Below are 23,062 nucleotides of genomic sequence, written 5' to 3' on the forward strand. Positions count from 1 at the left end.
ACTTCAAATGAAAAAGTGTTTCTTTTACTCACAGTTACCTGGGTTCAGTTCCTTGTGGGCAGAGTATGGTAGACCAGCTAACAGCACAGTGGACAGGGAGCATAGACAACCAGATGCTGGGACAGACCGAGATGAGAGAACGCCACACCTAGTGGTGCTTCTTCCAGCAGACACCACCTCATTCCTTTCACCACTTCCCACCAGCTCTGCCACACTAGGATCCTGTGAAGATGTGAATCCATTCTCTGAGCGATCGTAGTCTGATTGTCACTGGACACAGTCAGCCACTCTCAGAGGTCACTTAGTCTAACACCGACAACTGTGGACAGAGAAACCATCACAAGCAACTCTGTTATTACTATAATAAGCACAAACTATTCTATACACATATGATTTATAATTCTATCTTATTATATAAATAACTGTAGATTTAGCCCTCAGGACAAAAATTTAATTTCTGTCTCCTCGTGTAGGATGAGTATTGTATTTCTTCAGTGTCAGAGTTCTTTGGAACAGGAACTGAATGGACCCATTCCACTATAAGAAGAGTATAGGATTTAAGGAGGAAAATTAGGTATAAGAAATGATAATTTGGGTGCTGGAGAAATAATTCAGTGGTTAAAAGCATAGGCTGCTCTTCCACAGGACCAAGGTTCAATTCCCAGCACCCAGATGGCAGCTCACAATTGTCAGTAACTCCCCATTCCAGGGGACCTGACACCTTCTCACAGATATGCTTACTGGCAAAACACTAATGCACATAAAATAAAAATAAATGAATTACTCTTTTATAAAAGATAAGGTAATTTTATGTGGGACTTTTTATTTTAACATCTTACTTTTGAGGAGCTGGACAGGCAGTCCTTGATCGTGGGTGCATGCACCTGTTTCTGCACAATCTAAATGAGGAAAGCTTTCTCTTACGCTAAAGACTTTTATTCTGTTTAAGCATGAACCAGTGGTCGGTGGAAAGGCTCCTTGCATTGGATCCATCATGATTATCAAACGCCATGCCTCCATCCCACTAAAATACAGCTTCATGGGACCATGAAAGCCAATTCACAAAGTTACAGGAGATTACAAACCCTGCATTTCCTCCTCTAGGACCCTGGGGAATTCAATCTCAATAGCATTGAGTACTCTCAAAAGAACAGTCATAAATTATTTAAATTATATTCTCCAACTTTTACCCTTGGTTCAGGGCAGACCAGTTTTGATTAGTTCATAAATTAGACCAGTGTTGTTCTTTTTCTGAAGAAGAGAATTTACTGACGATGCTTTTGCAATCTTGTGACTGTGGGGTTAGAGGAATGAACAGCAGAGTTGAGGAGGATTAAGTGGCCTGTGGTCTGGTCCTTGCCCTGCCGTGGACAGCTATATAAACATCCACAGAATTTAACTGATAGCCTTTTCAGTCGCCCTCTCTGGGGGGCTGTTGTGAGAACTGAATGAATAAAGGTTTGTGAGAGCAATTTGAAAGATAAAAAGTACTAAAAATAACTAATTTTCATTACTGCACGTCCTAAAGACACTATAGTAGGACAAATGGAATGAATGTTGATGACCTTTGGTTGCTATTCCAGGGCACGAGGGAAACTCTCAGTCGCCACTGCACCACCCTCGGAGATGCTCTTCGGAAGGAAAACGATTTTGCTCTTATAATTGATGGGAAGACCCTCAAATATGCCTTAACCTTTGGAGTCCGGCAATATTTCCTGGACTTAGCTCTGTCCTGCAAAGCTGTCATTTGCTGCAGGTAAGTTCTCCCCAGGTTGTCAGATTTCAACAGAACTTTATCTTAATGTTATTATGTGTATGTGTGAGGTTGGGTATGTGCACATGTATGCAGGTACCAAGGAGGCTAAAAATGCTGGATCCTCCTGAAGCCGGAATTACGGGTACCTGGGTACTGGGAACAGTGAACTTGGGTCTCCAGAGTAGTGGAACAATGCCTCTTGACTACTGAGCTCTCTCTCCAGCCTTAACTTAAATCCTTAATTTTTAAACATTCCACAAAGCTTTTCTTTTTAATCAATGAATTACAAATGTTGGGTCATTTCATTCACTCAAGTCCCAAAGTTCACAAGCTGAGATGGATTTGTTAGCAGAGTTTTGAAAGTGAGTCCTAACTTTTATCACTATTAAGTATTATTCATCATTTGAAAGAGTCAGCTCTTTGCTACTCATCTGTATTTAAAATCAATCAATGTCAGCCAGGTAGATGGCGCATGTCGATAATCCCAGCCACTCAGAGGCTAAAGCCAAAGGATACCAAGTTTAAGGTCTGCTTGGGCAATTTAGGGAGACTCTATACCAAAAAATTAAATTAATACACTTTCAGGAGGGCTACAAATATATTTCAGTGGGTTTTATCTAACATCTGTAACTCTCTGGCTTCAAAGACCAATACTGAAAAAAAGAAAAAATTTACTTGAGCCAGGGCTGTAGCTCAGTGATAGAATGAGTCCTAAGCCTTCTCTCTGATCTTTAGCACCAAAGGGGAGAAAAAAAAAACAGATTATTTATCTGTATTTCCATCTTGGTTCATTTATGGAAAGAACCCTGTTGTCTCTATTTAGATCGCTGATCCTGCTGCTAGAATTTATTCTGTAGGGATAACATGGTGGGAGGTACAGACCAAGTCATTTTCCAAGAGGCTGAATATTTTCCGATGGCTGTTTATTTACACTAAGACTCTCGCCTAGTAATTTATTATATTGCTCACGTCCTAGATTAAAATCTGTTTTGGAGTTACCATAGCTCTAGCCTATCTGGCTGTCTTGTCGGGGCATCTTCCCCATCTCTTTGTCTAGATTGTTAAAACTCTGTCCTCCTAAAGTTTAAAGTGCTTCATAGCATTAGCCAGGCTCCTCTCTTGAGTCCCCTGCCGTCCCTGTACTAAGTCACACCAGCTGGTCACAGTGAATCTGGTCCTGAGTCAACTCACTTTCCCTCTTCGGGAGACAAACAGAGTATGGCTTCTTAATGATTTCTCAGCCCCTGCTCCTGCCGTCGTCCTCAGCATCCCTCTGTTTGCTCTAGCTTTGAAAAGCTCTATTTCCTAATAAAACCACTTTTTTGGTCTTGGCTTATCAACTTAAAATCTATTTCTTGAATTTCAACTGAAATCTACTTCCTGGAGTATGTTTTAAAAACCCACCCCATAAGGATCATGGATAAGCATCATTTTGACCTACAAAATTTTATTTTTCTCAGAGAATTAAGACGTGCCCTTTATTTTAAGGTATCTCATGATAGATATAATTATAGAATCTAGTCTTCTCTGAGGTCTCGATTGATAACATGATGGAAGATTTTGAGCAATCCGTTATGCAAAGTGCTCCTAACAGCCATGCTCTTTTTTATCACAATGATGGAGATTATTTTCTACTCTTGGTTTTGCTTTTGCATCTTCATACTTTTTAAAATCTGGGGCTGCAGTAATGATTCTTGGTTTCTTGCTCAGGTCTTAGTAGGGGCTCCCAAATGCTCAGCCCTCACATCCTTCCATCAGGGTAATCTTGGGCAACATTTAGCCATCTTGTCTCTTCCACTAATGGGTTCGTGAGGATCAACAGGAGATCACTCAAAAGCCCGTTAGTGTTACGGCTGTTGGCTCCTTCTCAGAAACAGACTGCAGACCAAAAACACAAAACAGTGAAGTCTAGATAAAGTAGCCACTTGGCTCTTTATCTAGCCAACTATGACGTGCCTACTGCATGCTGGGTATAGGTATTGCACTTACCAAGACAAGTACAACTCACTACCCGCTCTCCTTACCGTCTCTGCTCTCCTCTCAGCAGAATCACAGTTGGTTTGAAAGGTGCGGGAGGCCATTGCGGCAGAGCTTAGCGCAGTCTTCATAAAGCTCAGCCACAGGACTAAACGGTAGCAGAGGAACACTAGAAAGTAGAGTCAAGGCAGAAGTATGTTCTGTGCTTGTGAAGTCACACAGGAAGATTACAAGTCACATGGACCTCAGAGCTCTTCCAGGCCGGGGACCCTGGGATGGATTCGCTGTGAGCAGGGAGCTCAGTGCTGACACTGAGGATATAAAGCTGTGTGTGGCTGCTTCCCCCATCCTGCTGCCTCCGCTGTATGGAAGTTTGAGGCCCTTGCAGGTCCCTGGACAGATAGTTCTTTTCAGGGTTTTGTTGTTGTTTTAATAAAATGTCTTCCTTCAGCTCTTTTTAATTCTAATTACCTTCATACTCCTTTCCCTAAAGGGAAGCTTCTGGCCTGGCTCTGAGTCTGTTCTAAGCCCATAATTACATCAGTGCCACAGCCGGATTCATGTGTGTGCACCTTCCTGGCCCGGTGCCTCTCCACATTTGAACCGCTGGCACACAGCATGTTTTTCTCATTCCTGTACTGACCTCTGAGTGTAATGATGGTGTCCCTATCCCAGGTTGGGGATGGGGAGTGAGCCTGTGGAAGGCCCTTGGAGGATGGACCCCAGAGTAATTCCTCATTTCTCACATAATGATGATCTTCCGGCCTCAGCAAACTCTCTATTTTTATTCCATTAGAAAAGTGATGCTCAGATAAATATTGAATATTATTGCAAAATCCTGCATTGTTCTGTTTCCCAAGTTCCCTCACAATCCTGCGACATCTTTGAGGTTTTCCCCTCAAATTGAGACACCTTTCCAATTCACCGTATGTATGTCAGTCCACACCCATGAAGAGAATTCAGAATCAGACTCTCCTCTACAGCCTACTGAAGCAGCAGATCATGGGATCGAGTATGAGTCTCACCCACTCCATCCTCAGGAGTCCATTGGCTCTCTTCCCTGACATTGGCACCCAGGGCAGAAAGAGGTTTTAGTGCTTGCCTAATCGCCACGGTTACAAAGATGCGCTCTTGCTCCCCAGAGCCTCTTGTGGAACTGAAAGAAGCTTGCTGTTCTCTGTCAGGAGTCATCACGTCTCCCCTCTGTCTTCTGAGGGGACCATTCGGAGACAGAGCTAATCTCTCCAGCCCAAAGTTATATATATATTTGTGTGTATGTATGTATATGTATATATGCATATGTATCTAAAGTCAAAACAGTGGAACATAGTCTTGTTTCTTTTTTTTTTAAGATTTATTTTATTTATATGAGTACACTGTAGCTGTCTTCAGACACATCAGAAGAGGACATCAGATCCCGTTACAGATGGTTGTGAGCCACCATGTGGTTGCTGGGATTTGAACTCAGGACCTTTGGAAGAGCACTCTTACCCACTGAGCCGTCTTTCCAGCACCATAGTCTTGTTTCTTACCAGCCTACCAAGCACTGTGTTTACAGAAGGCGTGCCGCTTCCATGTTTACTGTTTGACAGTTCATCTCCATCTCTCAGGTCATCTGATAGGAAGCAGCAGGCACCCATGTCTAAGAGTGTCTTGCTTTCAACATATCAACATAAACATCTCTTCTGGAACTTACTAACTTCCATTCCTTTGCCCAAATCCAATGCTTCTTACTTGGGATGGCCACAGATACATTGGTTGTTTGGTTGGTGGCCAAGCCAGTCTAAGAGACAGGGTCTCATATATTCCAGCTAGTTGGGAACTCACAATGTCCCCAAGGCTAATCTTGAATTTCTAGTCCTCTTTTCTCCTTCTCCTCCTCCTCTTCCACCTCCTTCCAAGTACTAGAATTAGAGACATGTTCCTGCACACCTTCTTGGATGCTTTTAAAGAACAAAAGAAAGTTCTGGTTTGCCTCCCCCAGAGGAAATGCACATGCTCACTGCACAGTGGCGTAGACCATTGTCAGGGTTTTCACAGATGACCTGCAACTCCCTATGGAAAACAAGCTTTGTTCTCAGACTTGTGGAGATTTGTGCAAATAGCTAAAATCAAGAGCTCTCCTGAGGCTATAGATCAATAATTTCTGACTTCAGAAGCCAATGCTTTTGCTCTAGGCCTTCCTGTTTGTATATTAGCATAATGCTGCTTTGACTCGGGGTTTAGGTAACTTGTGTTCTAACTGCCACTGAATTGAACCATTCTCCCTACAACATGGTAAGACTAGAAGGCAGCAGTGTAGACTCCTCCAGGGTGCCAATGCCTGAAGCAAGTAGGGGACAGCTATGGAGGTATGAAAGGGAAGAGAGCACCTCCTGGCGTGCTCGTCCCAGCCTGTGAGCACCTGGTCAGATCCGCCTGTCACCTTTGCAGATTTTGTATGAACTCTGCTTCTGTTGGCTCTGCTGTGCTAGGCATCACCTCTCTGCTGCTTAGATCCTGGTCTGGGGGCAGACATGCCGCTTTTCTGCCTCTGATCCATCCCTCCAGAAGAGCAGGAAGGCCACGGGGAAGTATCGCTGTGTGAAATAGCGTATGGTTTCTGAAGTCCTAGTCAGTTCATATAACCCAGCTTTTCAAAGAATCTTACGTTTTGGGGGTTTTCTTTATTTTTTTCCCCCTGTAGTTGTCAGTTGAGTTTAAACATATTTTGAAACTTACATTTTGTGACAGTTGGTTGAAAATTGGCTTAGAGCCTCCAGCTTTTAGACTGTCTGGTAATCACCGTCCTGCTACATAATTTATGTATCCATGTCTCCTGAAAAGCAGAGGTCAAACTGAAGCAAGCATTTTTCTCCAGTTGCAACATCTCTAATCAAAGCTTAACCCCCCGTTTAGGCCATTTTCTCCGTAGACTCTAAAAAAGAAAAAGAAAAAACCCTGATCTCAGTGAGTGTTGTCACTTAGGGTGACATTCCCAGGCAAAGCCTTCTGCCTTACTCTGCCTGACGGTGCTTTCCAAGAAGAGGCCTAAAGGGGCACTGTATATTTTTCAGTTGCAGCATGAGTGTGTTAAGGAAAGGGAGGTCGGGGCAGACCGACTTCCTGAGTCTTTGGGGGATTGTCTTTAGCTCAAGGACTCCTCTGAATAAACGATCTACTTAAGAGGTATCGACATGGCCCAAGCGAAGCCAGTAACTACTCAACAGACATTCCTTCAAAGAAAAAGTTGTGCACACCACTGGGCGCCAAGCAGATGTTTGGCTTCAGAAGACTTACAAACTGTTAATGAATGTCGACCCTATATTTACTTCCAAGAAAATCTGAATAAATATTGGAAATGTGGAGAGACTGTTCCTTTCATAGAAGCCTGACTGAAGGACATGCTGAGTGCGTTTTACAGCTTTATAAAATGCGCATATTTTGCTTTAACATAATCCTCAGCTCAGGTCCTGCTCCTCTTGTTTCTTATTCCGCTTCTACTAAGAAATGCTAAAGGAACTCTGGGACTCATTGTACGTGGTAGCCACTTCTGATGAGCTCCACCAGAAAAAGTCCCCATTCAAGTGGTATGCCTAAGAGCATACAAGATTCCCAAGAGCTACGAAGTAGGACTTGCTGTTACTCAATATGGTCCAGTTTCAGGTGTGACTTTAGAAAATCCACCTGGGCACCACAGACGCACATTATACACTACAGTCACAGCTTCTTATGTTGGGTAGTGTCGAAGGCCTATGTGAGTGCTCACCACATGTTTACAAAATCTACACATCTCACTCCACCATGCCAGTGTCCAGGGGTTCCTTCCTGTCGCCCTCAGTTGCTGAGAGTTGCTACCTTGATTTCCATCACTGTCTTCTTAAGTCATGTCTTCTCTTCCTCAATTTATATCCTTTCTGTTTTATGTTTTTCTGACTTGCAGTGCAGAGATGTATCTCAGACAGGCAAATTCGGATTCTTGAGAGGGCTTTGCTTCTCATCAATGTTAAATGCCGAACTTTGCACCTTTCCAGAAATCCATGGTAGCCTTCAGCCCGATATCAATCACCTGCTAGACAGCCTACAGTTTTCTTGGTTCTGATTCACTAAGGATATGATAGATGCCATGTAGGATGTGTCTATGATCTCTCAACTGGTGGTCCCTAGTGTGTCCAAACAGGGAAACAGAGTTAAGTGTAAACCCATGAAAGTTTTTGTGATTGTCTTCGTTTTAATAAATGGGCTACTTAAAAAAAAAAGTTAAAGAAAGGCTGAGTTCTGAGCTCAGTGCTGAGCTTCAAGTGTGAAAACCAGATCAAAAACCAAGTAACCAAGACTTTCTGGCTTCTACAAGGCATGGAGCAGAAAGAGGGGAAAAAGCATCCTACAGGAAGGATGGTTTTGAAAAACAGATGCGATAAAAGGGCTCAGAGCAGTAAGGAAGACAACCCGGAGACTGAGGTACAAGGGAGGAGTTGGATTCAGCTCTGATATTCTGCAAGAGTATGGATGTGTTTTAGAAAACAATCAAGGAAAGACTTTCTCTGTACTTGAAACTGAACAAGGGAGTCATGCATGCAAGACAAACACTCTACAATGCCTACAATGCTGACCATAAACTATGCTAAAAGTATGTCCTTGCTCTAAACATTATAATGAAACTTCCTACTGGGAGCAGTTTTTGTAAGATATGTTTGCCAGATTCAGTTTGCTATGTTACCGTGTTACTGTATGCACACTTCAGCACTCAGATACACACTACCCATATGAACAGTCCCCATTGAAAATACCATCCGAACCGCTTAAATGAAAGGCATGGTGGTTTATGTGTATGAATGTGTACGCTCTGCAAGAGCAACTGTGGATCTAAAAAATGTGCCTCAGAAAGGAAGTCATTCTTGAAGTTACTTTTCCATTTTTTCCTTTTCCCTTGAGAAGAGCTATCTGTGTGTTATTTCTTTAGCCTTGGCCCCTACATTGTAAAGTCTCTTTGGTGCCTTTGACTGCACAGAATATAGCAGATGTTGGTTTTGGAGGCTAGGAAGGTCTTCACTCATCGGTCATTTGAATAGCACAGTCTTCTTACCCAGAGGTGGTTGAATGTTTCATTATGCTCCATCTGCTAAATATCCTTAGGATTTTCTACATAAGCTGCTGTTTTCATTCCAGTAATAAATCCGCCATGAGCTTCCAGCACTGTTCCAAGACTCGTGTAATTTTGATATGTGTAACATACATTTTTGCTGCATATTAATATCTTCTCGGCTTGACGTATTATAAATGAAGCTAACAAATTTTAATTAAAAAAGAAACCAGTAAGATTAAGTTAGGTTTTTCTCTCTTTTTTCAAGTTTGTTATTAGTCACCCAAATATGGCTAGTGGAGAATAGACTGATGTTCTCCGGAGAGACTTCAGGAAGTTAGTGAGAAAGGACTGCACGGTACATCCTGGCTGACTTCTAAAGAGCAGCCAGGGATGAACCTCAAGCTTAGTAAGTAACAAAACTTGATTACTTCATGGATTAAACACTTCATGGTAATTAATAGAGTTGCCCTTGATATAGCCCAGAATCACCTCAGAAGGGAGTTTCAGTTGAAGGATTGCCCAGATCTGGCTGTCCTCTGGCCATTGTCTGATGGAGTTTTCCTTGATTATGAATGATGCAGGAAAGCCCAGCCCACTGTGGGTGTCACCATTCCTAGGCAGGCATCCTGGACTTAGGGGGAAGCTAGGTATGAATGGTGAACGAGTCAGACAGCGGGGCAGCAAGCCGCATTCCTTCATCTGCTCCGCCTCAAGCTCCCTACTTGAGTTGCTGCCCTGACTTTCTTCAGGGATGGGAGCAGAAATAGAACATTTCCTCCCTAAGTTGCTCTCTCAGGGTATTTTATCACAGCAACAGACTTGAAATTGCAGCAACAGACTTGAAACTATAGCAACTGTATCTTTCCATGTTTCTCCTGTTTTTGGTTTTGGTTTTGTTTTGGTTTTTTTTTTTTGTTGTTTTTTTTTTTTTTTATCTTTTATGGTTTGCCAAAAGGAATACAGTAATTCACCAAACTAAATTTTGTGTTTTAGGATGATAAACCTCCCCCAAATCCCACCTACACATTTTAAAATATATCAGTAAAATAATATTCTTTGCCTTTGACATTAGAAATCTTTTGGCTATCCATGAAAAGTCTTCACATAATTATGCCTGTGTAGATGTACATATAATGTGCACATATGTAGAATGTAATCATTATCCATGGTGTATTCAGAAAGACAATTATTTCCACTCAGTGAGTGCAAAATAATAGACCACCTGGGGCTGGAAAGATAGCGCAGTGGTTAAGAGCACTGTATGACCTTCCAGAGGACCCAAGTTTGATTCCCAGTACCCACCCGGTGGCTCACAACAGTCTATAGCACCAACTGCAGGGGTTACAATACCCTGTTCTAACCTCTACTGGCACCAGATACACATACAGGCTAAACACTCAAACACATAAAAATAAGTTAAAAAAAAAAAATAGGCCACCTATATATTTCTTAGCTTGAATGACAAAACGTTCCGGTGCTCTCTGATCTAATGTTCACGGGGCACTGCAAGTTACTATATAACAAATGAGAACAATAATGAATAACATGTGCCGAAACTGCAGCCAGGAGCTATCCGAGAAGCACACGGTACTCAGCTCACTCCTAGGTTACATCACAAGGGACCACCCTCTTGTTTGTGGTGCACAGGAAGAAAAGCAGACCTCCGCAGCACAAGCTACATTCGTAATCTTTTTTCAATAGAGTCTTTCACTACTTCCAGAAAAGAAAAAGCAACCGTGGAAGACAATAGTGAGTCATTTCAGTCTTGTTGAAAACCCACACGTGGGATAGACTGCACACAAATGTGGACATATACACATATACATATCTGGGAGAAGAAAATAGTGCTGTTATGATGCCTCCAGATTATATAGTTGATCACTGTTGGTACTTAGAAAGCTGGAGACTTATAGCCTCCCAGCCATAGACGTATAGTTTATGATAAGCACCAGGAAGAATTAACTGGCTTCATAGTGTGGTTGCTCCAGGCCAATGATTCCAGTCTGTGGGTCACCACCCCTTTGGGTGTCAACCAACCCTTTCTCTAAGTTACATATAAGATATCCTGCATATCAGATCTTTATATTATAATTCATAATGTATATATGTATATATTATAAAGTAGCAATGAAACTGTGTTTTATGGTTGGGGGTCACCACAACATAAGGAAACTGTATTAAAGGATCGCAGCATTAGGAAAGTTGGGGACCACTGCCCTGGGCTATTATTGTGCAAGTCCAGAAGCACATGCAGAAGTCAAGAAAGCAAACTCTGATGGGGGTGGGGTGGAGGGTGAAAAGCCAGAAACTCATTAGGAGAAGACCCCATCCTCTGGCAAGTTTGGGTATAGAAAGTAATCCACCTCCTGTGCTTGTCAAGGAGGCCATCTTCCATCATCTGGAGTTTCTAAGTACAGGCAAGACTATCCAGAGACCATATATCATACCCATCAGTCTTAGCTTCTCCTGCTGCTTTGGTAAAATATCCTAACAAACACAACTTAAGGAGAAAGGGTTTACTTTTCTCACAGTTCCAGGTTGCCATGCATCCTCCTGTCAAGGAACTCACAGCAGCAAAGACTCAGCCACGTTATATTTGCTTTGCTGTACACCCCCCCCCTTCCCCAACCCCATGTAGCAAGAAACAATCAATGTTTTAAGTAGACTTGAAAACAGCACCCATTTGATAGTCCCTATCCAAAATACATGGGTTCAGCATGATTCAGAACTTGTGGTTCTAAAGTTTGAATATGTGCTTATAGACAATGAGCTACTTTGGAGATGAATCCCAAGTCTAAACATAAAATTTATTCATATTTCATAAAAATTACTTCATGCTTCATGTATAAGGTTTTCCATAAACCTGGCATACATACACCAAAATATTTGTCATGTGAGGTCAGGTGTTGAATTTTCAACATCATGTTTGCGCTCAGAAGCTGCAGATTGAGGGCTTTATGGATTTGGGGTTTGAAGGATAAGAATATTCAAGGGCTCAGTGAGTAAAGCATTTGCTATGTGTGCACAAGATTTGAGTTCAGATTCCCAGCTCATAAAGCTGGGACCAGTAGTGTGTGGATGTGATCTTAACATTCTTGAAGTGAAATGGGAGGCAGAGGCAGGGAAATCCTTGGCAGCTTGCTGCCCGCTAGCCTGGCATACCTAGTAGTGAGCAACAAAAACGAAATGAAATCCCATCTCAAACAAGGTGGAAGGGGAGGACCTAATACTCAGAGTTATCCTCCAGCCTCTGATGCATGCTATAGCACACATGTATATTCATACACCATACACACACACACACACACACATACAAACTTGCACACATATACATACACACCATATACACATACCACACACACACACACACACACACACACCTCTGTAGGAAATCCTTTCAGCTGACTTTAGTTTCACTAAGCAGAATCCCCCTGAAGTACACCTGTCTATCTCAGGACAGCCCCCAGCCCCCTCTCCATAGCCTGGATGTGATGTGGTATACACATACTCTTGTGCTTCTATGAGTTGACTGGTGCCTTCCAAGTCACATTTATTCTGTTATGTATTTATTGTGGTTGTATATCTCAAAGTAATTGCCCTTAATTAAATACTTCCCAGATCACTGAGGCCGTCTGATGAAAGTTACTGCTAAGCAAACTGGGTATGGTAGTCTGCAAAGAATGTGAGTGGCTTGACAGTCTTGCCTTTGTATATAGAGAAGCTGTAAGATAATCATCAACTAAACTGGAAAAAGTATATTCTCAGCTTCATGTTACAAACAAAAAGTGTGTGCATCCTGAGTGAGATTTTTGCAACAACAGAAAATCCAGGCTTTCAACCAGCAGGTTTCCTGGCAAAAGAAGGTCCTAGGTGTAGGTCACAAGACTGTACATTCATATTATGAGTGAAATATACGAATGAGTGTTTTACATTTTGCAAATCCAACACCATTGTTTACCTGCTAGCTGCTCTACTAGTCTGCAGAAAAGGTGGCTTTTGCTTCCCTTGAACCGTCTTCTAAGCCTGGACCAGGCCTGCTAGTCACAGATTACTGCTTAAACAGTTTTCTTGGCTTAGGTTATTCCTACTCTTTCCTCTTAACAACTGAGTCATCTCCATTGGGTTGTGTGAAGATCCTTACCTAATTATGATTTGGAGGCTCTATTTCTTTTTTATTGCTCATTGCTATGGCCAAACACCTCGTGTGAACAGTTGAAGGAAAGAAGAGTTTTGGTTCCTAGTCTGAGGGTAGAGCACACAGTGGTGAGGGAGCCATGACGCCAGGAGCGTGAGGTAGCTGGTAGCATCACCGTCCACACGTGCATTCAGGGAGCAGTGAAAGGTGCTCCTAGTGCTCACTGGGCAGGTTTAACTTTCCCACACTTATTCAGTCTCGGGCTTCAGCCCGTCTACTTTTAGGGTAGCTCTTTCCCCGTCAGTTAAGCCTCTCTGGAAACACCCTCAGGGGTACTCTGAGAGGGGTGTGTCCTAAGCAATCCTAAAGACCATCAGGTCCACCATGAAGATTACCCATCATGCCGTTCATAAAAACACGCTCCACAATACCTTAACTCCACAGCATGATTTAATAACGTGTACAGACCAGAGCCGTTAGAGCTTCCCTTCATTCATGCCCATTTCCGTTTGCGTTCTATAGCATTTCTGGGTGAGCTTTTTTTCTGACATTTACTAAATGTCCACCATAGTTCGTGTTTAAAACCTTGGCCTAGGGCCAGTGGGCTTACCAATTTATATTAGTCTGTTAAGAGAAATTAAACAAAACGCAAAAGTGGAATGAAAATTGCTTTGAAGAGAAATGGAGGCAGACGGTGAAATGAACCGTTAGTAGCCTGATACTCGTTCTCTTGTTGAGGTCAGCACTGTATCATTTTGTACTGTACCGTTGCCAAAGGCCAGAAAGAAGTCCAAAGAAAATTGGAAATAATTCTTTGAACTGGCAGCTGTTTACCAGTTTCTCCTCTGGGTCAGCCACTACGAGCACAGAGGAGCACTCCGTCAGTGTCTCGGGCTGGAGCTGGGATTCTCCCACTTCAAGCAGAAGTCAGAGCTGCTATAGCTCACCCCCTGCCTCCTGGAGGCGCGTGTTTGTACAGAATGCCCACTGCAGGGAACTTTTTCCCATCACCCTAATCAAGAGTATATGTGAAGATGTATCAGTTCCTTAAACGGCCTTTATTTTTAAAAAGAATTACAAAATACTTTGAGGTATTTCAGCAAGTAACTATTACACAGCTGTAGAATACTGACCTTAAGAAAGAATATATCTCTGAGAGAGTCACACTGCACGTGCTCTAATCTAACATTAGGAAAATCGAAGTCAGGGGATCAAGAGTTCTATACTAGAGCCTCACTACATAGCTAATTCAAGGCCACCTTGGGCTACCACTGTCTCAAAGGTCCCAAAATAATGATGATGACGACCACGATGATGATCATGCATTAGTATTTCATACACTGGTTGCTTCTTATTATCTATGTTTATGTCAGGACTTTGCTATGTAGCCCATGCTGGCCTAGAACTTATGACCCTATTTCCTGTATCAGCCACTAAGTGCTGGGATTACTAGTATGCGCCACCACACCCAGCTCTAATTACTGTCTAATATAATAGTTGTCTGGACTGATTCACTGTTTAGTCTTCCTGTCTTTTTCCAGCTCAGTATGAACAATAGATTAAGTTAATTGTGTTGCTGAAGCACTCTGTCGTAGACCGCTTCTATCATTTGCTTGGCATTTAGTTCTCAAATGGCTTTTTAAGATGCATGAAAAATGCTTCACGTTTAATACCAAAAGTGATGTTAGTGTAGAAGCTGATGCCTTCTGTTCCTGGCCCATGGCTGCAGAGAAAGCCGTCTGGCTTCTGCGAGTGTGTTGGTCTGCGCCTCTGGAAGAAAGCGAAGCATGTGGACTGTGTTCTAGCGTTGATATTTCCTTTTTCATTTTTTTGAGATTCACAATGGTGTCTGAGAACAGGTTGGAAGTCTACCCAACTCCCCACAATTAATTTCAGTAGCTTTAAGATGTTTTAATCATACAGCACATTACATATGATCAGTTCTCAGAAGCTCAAAATGTTTTCAAGGCACTGGATAAAACCTAGGTAGTATTTGGACTGTTTTCTGGTCTTTGGTTTGCTTTTTGTTTGTTTGTTTGTTTGTTTTTGTTTGGGGTGGGGTGTTTGTTTGTTTGTTTGTTTGTTTGTTTTAGATGTACTTTGCTTTTTAATTTTGTGTACCTAGGAAAGTATGTGCATGTGAGTGGCAGGTACCCACAGGGCCAGGAGAGGGCGTGAGGTCTCCTGGAGCTGGAGTTATAGGCAGTTGTAAGCCACCTAACATAGGTGCTGAGAACCAAATCCTGGTCTGCAAGGACAATATAGCTCTTAACCACTGACGCTTGCACTATCTCTTAGCCCCTCAACAGCTTCTTATGGCTTCTCTTTGCAATGAATTTCTGATGTCATTTGCTGGTACTTAAAGATTATGTCTCTTGGATGTCACCTACACATTTGCTTCTAGGACGTTTATTAGCTTCTTGTTTTGAATTTCCCTTAAAGTGACAGACAGGTTAGCGGAGAACCATTTATCCAGTTATTTTGCATCGTTTATTGATCAAAAAGTTATGGAATTTCAATTTCTTTCTCCAGGAAGCAGGAGTAGTTGTTCATTTTTGCTTGGCTGGTTTTTCTTAAGGGTTTCTCCACTTCAGAAGTCTGAGGTTGTTGAGATGGTTAAGAAACAAGTCAAAGTCATCACGCTTGCCATCGGAGACGGAGCAAATGACGTCAGCATGATACAGACGGCCCACGTGGGCGTTGGGATAAGCGGCAATGAAGGCTTGCAGGCAGCCAACTCTTCAGATTACTCCATCGCTCAGGTAACGCCTCCTGCCGCCACACAGAGCCCCGCCCCTTTGCGTCAGCGGAAGTGAGAGGGTAAAATACTCATGTCTTCCTATTCCTCTTATAGTTCAAATATTTGAAGAATCTGTTGATGGTTCACGGTGCCTGGAATTACAATAGAGTCTCCAAGTGTATCCTGTACTGCTTCTACAAGAACATCGTACTGTACATCATCGAGGTAGCGGGATGGTGACCTTAGTCCTGCCCCTGACAGTCATAGTTCCAACTGATATCTTTATGGGATCGGTCTCGTTGTTTCTATGAGTACTTTATCATCTCAGTTCCTTTTTTAAGAAAAAAAAAGTTTTAAGATGTATTTTATTTTCTTTTTCTGTGAATGGATGTTTTGCCTGGGTGTATGTCTGTCTATGCACCATGTGTTTGCAGGGCCAAGGTGGATTTCCTGGAACAGGAGTTACCAATGGTTATAAGTCATCTTGTGGGTACAGGGAATCATGGCCTGAGGGATAATCTCCTGTTATGCTGTATGGAAGCGTTCTCCCAGCAATAAAAGGCCTAAGACCAGTGAGCTGAGGCAGGTTTAGAAGGTGGCAGAGAGGGAAAGAGAAGGGGATAGGGTTGTGGGATAGAGTCAGGTGCAGGAACCCTGAGGAAGAGGGTCCATCAGTCGTCACATGAACTCCAAGGAGAGGTACCAAGCCATGTAGCACTCATAGAATAGAACAAACGGGTAACTGAGTTATGAGCTAGTGGGAGAACAGACCCAGGCGTATAGCCTAGGAATTGATTCATACAAAATTCAGTCTCAAAGTTGGTGTTTCAGGGAACTCGTGCATGGGCAGAAAGCCTGCAAGCTTCAAAACCCTACTCCTCTACAAGAACAGTTGGTGTCCTCAACTGCTGAACCAGTTCTTCCCTTTTTATAGTTTCTAAATGTGTCAAAGAAGGGGTCGGCCGTGAGAATAATCCATGTTTAGACACTAGCTAAAAAACGTTGGGTCACTTTGGCAGAAAGTTGAAGGAGAATTGCTAATGAGTCGTGTTTTCAGATCTAAAAGACGATTGAGCTTGAACATGTACAGGATTTCTTCAACCTACTGGGAAGAGTAGTACACGTAAAAACTGCATTAAAAGTAATAATCTGATGATGCAGAACTTAAAAAAATCAGACACAAGTAAGGGATGCCAGCAGCAGAGTGGGGAGAAGGGCAGAGAAGGGCGGGTCCGAGGTCAGGGAGGGGACGCGAGGTTTAGCCATCAGATGCTCTTTTGGAGCCTTTTCTTTTTCTTTTTCTTTTTTTTTAAGATTTATTTATTTTATGTATGGGAGTACATTGTCGCTGTCTTCAGACACACCAGAAGAGGGCATCAGATCCCATTGCAGATGGCTGTGAGCCACCATGTGGTTGGTAGGAATTGAACTCAGGACCTCTGGAAGAGTCGTCAATGCTTTTAACCTCTGAGACATCTCTCCAGCCCTGTCTGGCACTCTTGATGTCTGGGTTTGGCTTTTTTTTTTTTTTTTTTTTTTTTTTGCTGCCAGCCCCACCCCCCATTTCATTTCCCAGTGGCAATGATATCTCTTGAACCTACATTCATCGGTCCAGTGGTATTGCTTGCCATAATTTCTGCACACCTGGGAAACCTAGGCATTCTTTTTGGTTTATATCTCCAGAACCCGTGGCTGCTAGAAAGTGTGTTCACATCTCCGGCAGGAAGTACCGCATTTCTCACAGTCAACACACTGAGATTCCAAGGCCTAAGACCTAGTATAGATTTTCTGTATGGGGCACAGCCACCCCTTATTATGCCTTTCTTATGGTGTTTGGATTTGGCAAACAGTAAGATTTTAGATAAGGAATTTCTCTAAAATATTCTATTCCTACGTTCTTTCTAAATATCAAAAATGACATCATCTTACAAAGGAAACCATGGGGATCTTAAAGGAGCAGAATGATAGGCCCAAGGACCTGAGTTTGAATCCCAGAGCCCAAGTAAAAAAGACAGGCATGGTGGCATGCATTTTGTTTTTGGTTTTTTGGTTTTTGGTTTTTTGGTTTTTGGGGTTTTTTGTTTGTTTGGTTGGTTTGGTTTGGTTTGGTTTGGTTTGGTTTGGTTTTTTGGTTTTTCAAGACAAGGTTTCTCTGTATATCCCTGGCTATCCTAGAACTCACTCTGTAGACTAGGCCGGCCTCGAACTCAGAAATCCTCCTGCCTCTGCCTTCTAAGTGCTGGGATTACAGGCGTGCACCACCACACCCAGCTGGGCATGTGTTTTTTAATCTTCGCCCTGGAGAGGCAGGTGTCCGAAGCTACCCAGCCTGCCCAGCCGGCTCAGTGAACTCCAGGACAGTGTTTCCAATCAACAGTGGATAGCTCCTGAGAAAAGGCTACCGAGGCTGACCTCTGGCCTCCATACACATGCACATACATACACATAAGCACCTGCACACATAGGAGTGCACATGTGTACCCAGAGAATAATAGCTTGCCCTGTAGATAGTTGGGCATCGGATAACCAGCCTCAGCCCAGCAACTACAAAGCACAGTCTGTAACCTCAGGAGCTGGTCAGAAGGATACAAAGGAATCCATTTCTGTAACTTTACATTTCCTAGGTACTACATCAGCAGAATGCCACAATGAAAACCCAGATTGATAGCAATATCATATTTTAACTCAACATATTAAAAATATTACCATATTCACCATGTGAAAAAAAATTTTGCAGTTGTGAGTACATTCTACATTCTTTCCTCCATGCCCAGCATTTGAAATCTGATATTTTACCTTCAACACATCTCAATTTTGAACTAAGGTATAATCACATTCTCTAATACACTGTGGCCTGCAGAACAGAGCTAGCAGCAGAGTGTTGGTGGACAAGTGAACAAGAAAGGGTTGTCCACTTGTTTATTTTTTATGTATTGACATTAGTTGTCTGGTGGGTATGTAAGTGGACATGTACAATCTTCAGAGGAGAGCTTCTGGGAATCTAATCTCTGCCTATCCATCATGGGTTCTGGGGATGGCACTCCGGTCCTCAGCCTTGGCAGGAAGCACCTTTCCCTCCTGAACCATCTCAGGGGCTCTTTTTGTCAAGTCCTTGAATAGCTCCAGGGACTTAGACCTGACTGGAGGTGACAGGTAATGAAGAAAAGACAAAAGCACAGAAAGCTGGGGCTGGGGCGTCTGGGCTCTCTGCTGGAGAAACCATAGCGCTCAGGAGCTCAGTGCGCTTTTTATACTGAGGTGAACACAGAGGCAGGGTGATTGCATACAGCTAAAAAGGGAGGCAGGGTATTCCATATAGATAAACAGGGAGGCAGGGTTTATGATCTGCAGCTGGATAAAGGTGTGGGGTGGAGCTATATCTATAGGGTGGTCTCTATAGGGGAATATCCAGGCTATAAATATCTGGAGAGAGAAAACTATGATGGACATTTTAAACCTACATTGTCAACACACAACACTTGGTGCCCTGAGTGCGGCTTCACGATTTCCCTCTGAGCCTCTCCCCAGCAGAAAGACTTTGCCATTTTCTCCTAGGCCACGGAGCAGGGGCCACACCCATACCACCAGCAGCACATATGCGCTCAGTACTCACTGTTCGCGCTCAGGACTTCCTTCCTCTGCTCCCTATGCATTCTTACATTGTTTCGTGCCTGGCTCATCTCTGGGTCCTCAGAAACTGTATCATAATAATGAGCCTCCTAGGGATTATGAGTTTCATGTTCCTCTGAACAGCTCTGAGGGATGTGCATAATTTGTTAAGAGAACTATCTTCCACTCTGTCAGGGACCCAGGTCCTCATAGATTTGCTGAGAGCTCCCTTAGGCATGGCTGCCTCTGCCGCTTTCCCCTCTATTCTGAGGACTTTCCTATGCATCCATCAGAATGACATGGCCTACCCACTTCTTTGTGAATCCACATCTCACAGCAGGGGAATTTGACTCCACATCTGCAGTTGGGAACTACTAGGCGTCCGGCTCAGTTGCCTCTGTCAGAATTCTGAGTTAGATTAGGATGTTAAAACTTAAATTTGAGGGATATATTTCTTTACTAGTCACTCAGTATTTATAGTTAGGCTACTGTGCTGTTGGCTAAGGTAGCAGAATACTTGGAAATGTTGATAAGTGATAGGTTTGGTCTGGAAAACCTATATCTTAAGACATAATTTCACAGTAGTTTTGTTTTGTTTTTTTAAATCTTTGAAGTCTGGCTTTTGGTATACACCTGTAATTCTAGTACTTGGGAGACTAAGGTGTGAGGTTTGCCTGGATACCTAATTAGACTCTCTAAAAAACAGACAACAATAACAAAAAAAAGTATTTGTTTTTATATAAATTTGTGGTTCTTTCCTGTAAGAATTATTTTTATTGCCATCCCCTCTATATATCTAACTTTCCTAGTTATATGGTTTTCATTAAATTATTGAGAGGGTGATACTTTATTTACATAGACTTTTAAAGGACTTTTAAACAAAGATACGTATGTAGTATAATTTTAATGAAATAAGTTCATATTTTAAGTATAGACTAGTTGGGAGGGTTTTTTTTTTTTCTAAATCAAGATTGACAACAGTAAACTGAACACTTATCTACTAGTAAAGAAAATAAAAATGTTTTACTCATGTGAAAATGAAGTCTAAACATTCTGTTTCTAGCCCAGAACTATGTGGTTTGTAGTTACCTCGCCCTGCATTTGACTGGGCTTTGAATCGAAAGCCTCTCCATGAGCTATTTAACACCGATCACATTCTTAATGAGTGAAAAAGGAAGTGAGAGGGAAACTTTACTGGAAACCTCGTATTTATTTTTCTGTTAGCACTTTTTGGAAATGTATTTTGAATATAATTCAACTGTCTTGGAAATGGACTGAACTTTTAAATCAATCCCGCCCCCCCCCCATACCCAACTTCTGCCAGCTAAAACAAGTTCTGCAGATGTTAATGGTTCATGTCAATACTGAGAATGAATAGACAGAAAGCGCACCAGTGACTGTCTCCAGCGAGGACAACTGCCAGTCTCCAATCTCTCCTTTCTGTTTTTTTGTGCTGATCAGGCGTGGGAGCAGGGAACAGCATTGACTCTTTGCAAGCAGCTGCTTAATATGCAGAAGTGCTCCATCAGGGAAATGTCTGTGGGGCTTTAGCTGAACCGCCTATGCAGGGGCATGGGGGGCTGGGGGGACTTGGAAGTGGATTCATAAAGAGCAGTCCTAAACCCAAAGGGTGCAATAGATTGTCAGGGAAAAATGCTTTTCTGTCTGTCATAGTATTACTAGCCCCTTCACTGCTGTGAATTGCAAACACACACACACACACACACACACAGGTTCAGCAGGTGGCGGTAGAAAACTTGCATAGGCTAGCTGCCTGGCAGTGGCTATAGGTGTTCACTTAAACTGTTAGCTCCTTCTAAATCCTCTGATTGCGTTCTAACAGAGAAGAGCTTTTCTTTTAGATGGTTGGTGGCATCTAGGTTTTCTTAGACCCCAAAACAACAGTTGTCCTTTCCAGAAAGTCATTAAAGAGTCAACAAGGTAATGCTTTCCCAGGGAGCTATGCTGGGAAGTAAATTCCCTGGGAAGTTAAATAGTCTGGGCCCTGCCCCCAGAAGGCCTGGTGCTTGCTTTCTTTACCAGTGACTTTGGTGGAGTAAAGGGAGGGAATCTATGTGCTTATGCTAATTCAGGTTCTGTCTTACTTAGAGACGTGTTTCAAAGATATAGCTTGAGCCGCAAATCTCAGACTATCCCAAACTTAGTAGACTACTTCTGACTGTCCCCTTTTGTCCTTTTCTCGAAAATTTAGAGAGAAAATTTGAATCCCAAAATATTTACATTAAGATGTTCTGTATTATCCTGTCCATTCTCTTTAAAAAAAAAAAAAAAAAGAAAGAAAGAAAGCAACAGGAAGATGAACCTTTTGAAATACAAAGGACACATTTCTAAGCACATGTCACATACCTCTCTACAGACGGTACAGTGGTAAAAGCGTGTTAATGCCCCTCTAAAAGCTTTCTATTGTAGCACAGTCCGCTTATATATTTTAAAGTATGCTTGAAACACAAACTTGCTGGTTTGTTGGTGAGTTATTTTGTGTTTAAAACTTAACATCTGTATTCAGTGACTCAAGGAGAGTCTTGAAGTCTAATCTTGTTCTTAAATTAACAAGAGAATGTTACACCCAAACAAGTTAAAGCACCACTCGCCTCTATAATTATTGATCATTTGTAATTTATTAACATAAACATATACAGCATCGATGCTTTGACAATGCATATAGAATTAATTACACCTTGTGAGCCAACTCCTGTCCATTAGACCAATGTGTAGATGTTCACTCTCACACATGCTCTGCCATCCCCTTCTGCTAGAAAGCAAAGCCGGCCAGTATAGAAACTGTTCTGGAAAAGCTAGCTTGGGTTCATACTGATGATTGGCGAATGTGTAGTGTTTCATGTTTAGGTAATGAGGTGAAAGGAAACATGAAGTGTATCACAGTTCCTGGGTCTCTGACATACTCTCTGGAACTACAAGCCAAGAACTTCTTCCCTCATGTCTGCTAGTACCGTGTGCTGTGTGCTTCACTCATGTCTGCTGGTGCCGTGTGCTGTGTATGTGTAATCCTCTTGCTGGGTCAGGCATTGTACTTTTCCAAGTCCACTTGAGTTTTAATTATATTTAGGCTGGTGTTTTAAAATGCATTCTTTTTTAAGGTATTACCAATAATCATTTTAATTTCATATGTGTTTTAAATATGCTGAATAAAATTACCCCTACATTTTGTTTTCTAAGTTAAGATTTCTCTTTCAAAGAGAATTACAAACATATGAGAACATTATGTTCTACTCATTAAAATTTTTATTTTCATACAAGCATTAAAAGTTATGTTCAGCTCACAAGCATGTGTAACTATACCTCCAGGAGATCCTACATGTCAGGTCTCCTCGGGTGCCTGCACTCACATGCACATATCCACATGTGTACACACACCTACACATAACTAAAATAAAGTTGTTAGTTTAAAATGTGCCAACATATAAATTCAAGTTTAACATTCTGATGGCAGTAATTATCAAGAACTGTAAAATAATAAAACATATTTAATAGATTAATTCTACTTTAAGTATTTATCCCAAGGAAAAGGGAAGATGTGTAAGGTTTCAGTTAGGAATCATTTCTGATAGAAAGAGCTGTTGTGCCAGCTAAATCTCTGCCCTGTAGAAGTTCTGAACCCATTAGCGGGTATTCTAAGATGTTGTGAGAACTCTGTTAAGGGGAAGAAGTAGGCTATTGATACTATACACAGCTAGGACATCGTTTGTATATATAAACTACACAAGTGACACCTAAGAAAATGATGGAAATTATTTCCTA

General features: G+C 42.1%; 1 protein-coding gene across 6 annotated transcripts in view; it reads left to right on the forward strand.

Annotated features, from left to right (window-relative positions):
- Atp8a1 (ATPase phospholipid transporting 8A1) overlaps positions 1-23,062 on the forward strand; it is a 227,487-nt gene that overhangs the window by 160,455 nt on the left and 43,970 nt on the right. For all 6 annotated transcript variants that reach the window (XM_052199340.1, XM_052199341.1, XM_052199338.1 and 3 more), the window contains 3 exons: positions 1,584-1,756; positions 15,512-15,695; positions 15,788-15,898. In XM_052199340.1, coding sequence (XP_052055300.1) covers positions 1,584-1,756; positions 15,512-15,695; positions 15,788-15,898 — 468 coding nt within the window. The remainder of the gene's footprint in view (positions 1-1,583; positions 1,757-15,511; positions 15,696-15,787; positions 15,899-23,062) is intronic.

The sequence above is a fragment of the Apodemus sylvaticus genome, chromosome 11 (genome assembly GCF_947179515.1).
Source record: "Apodemus sylvaticus chromosome 11, mApoSyl1.1, whole genome shotgun sequence".
Taxonomy (NCBI): Eukaryota; Metazoa; Chordata; class Mammalia; order Rodentia; family Muridae; genus Apodemus; species Apodemus sylvaticus.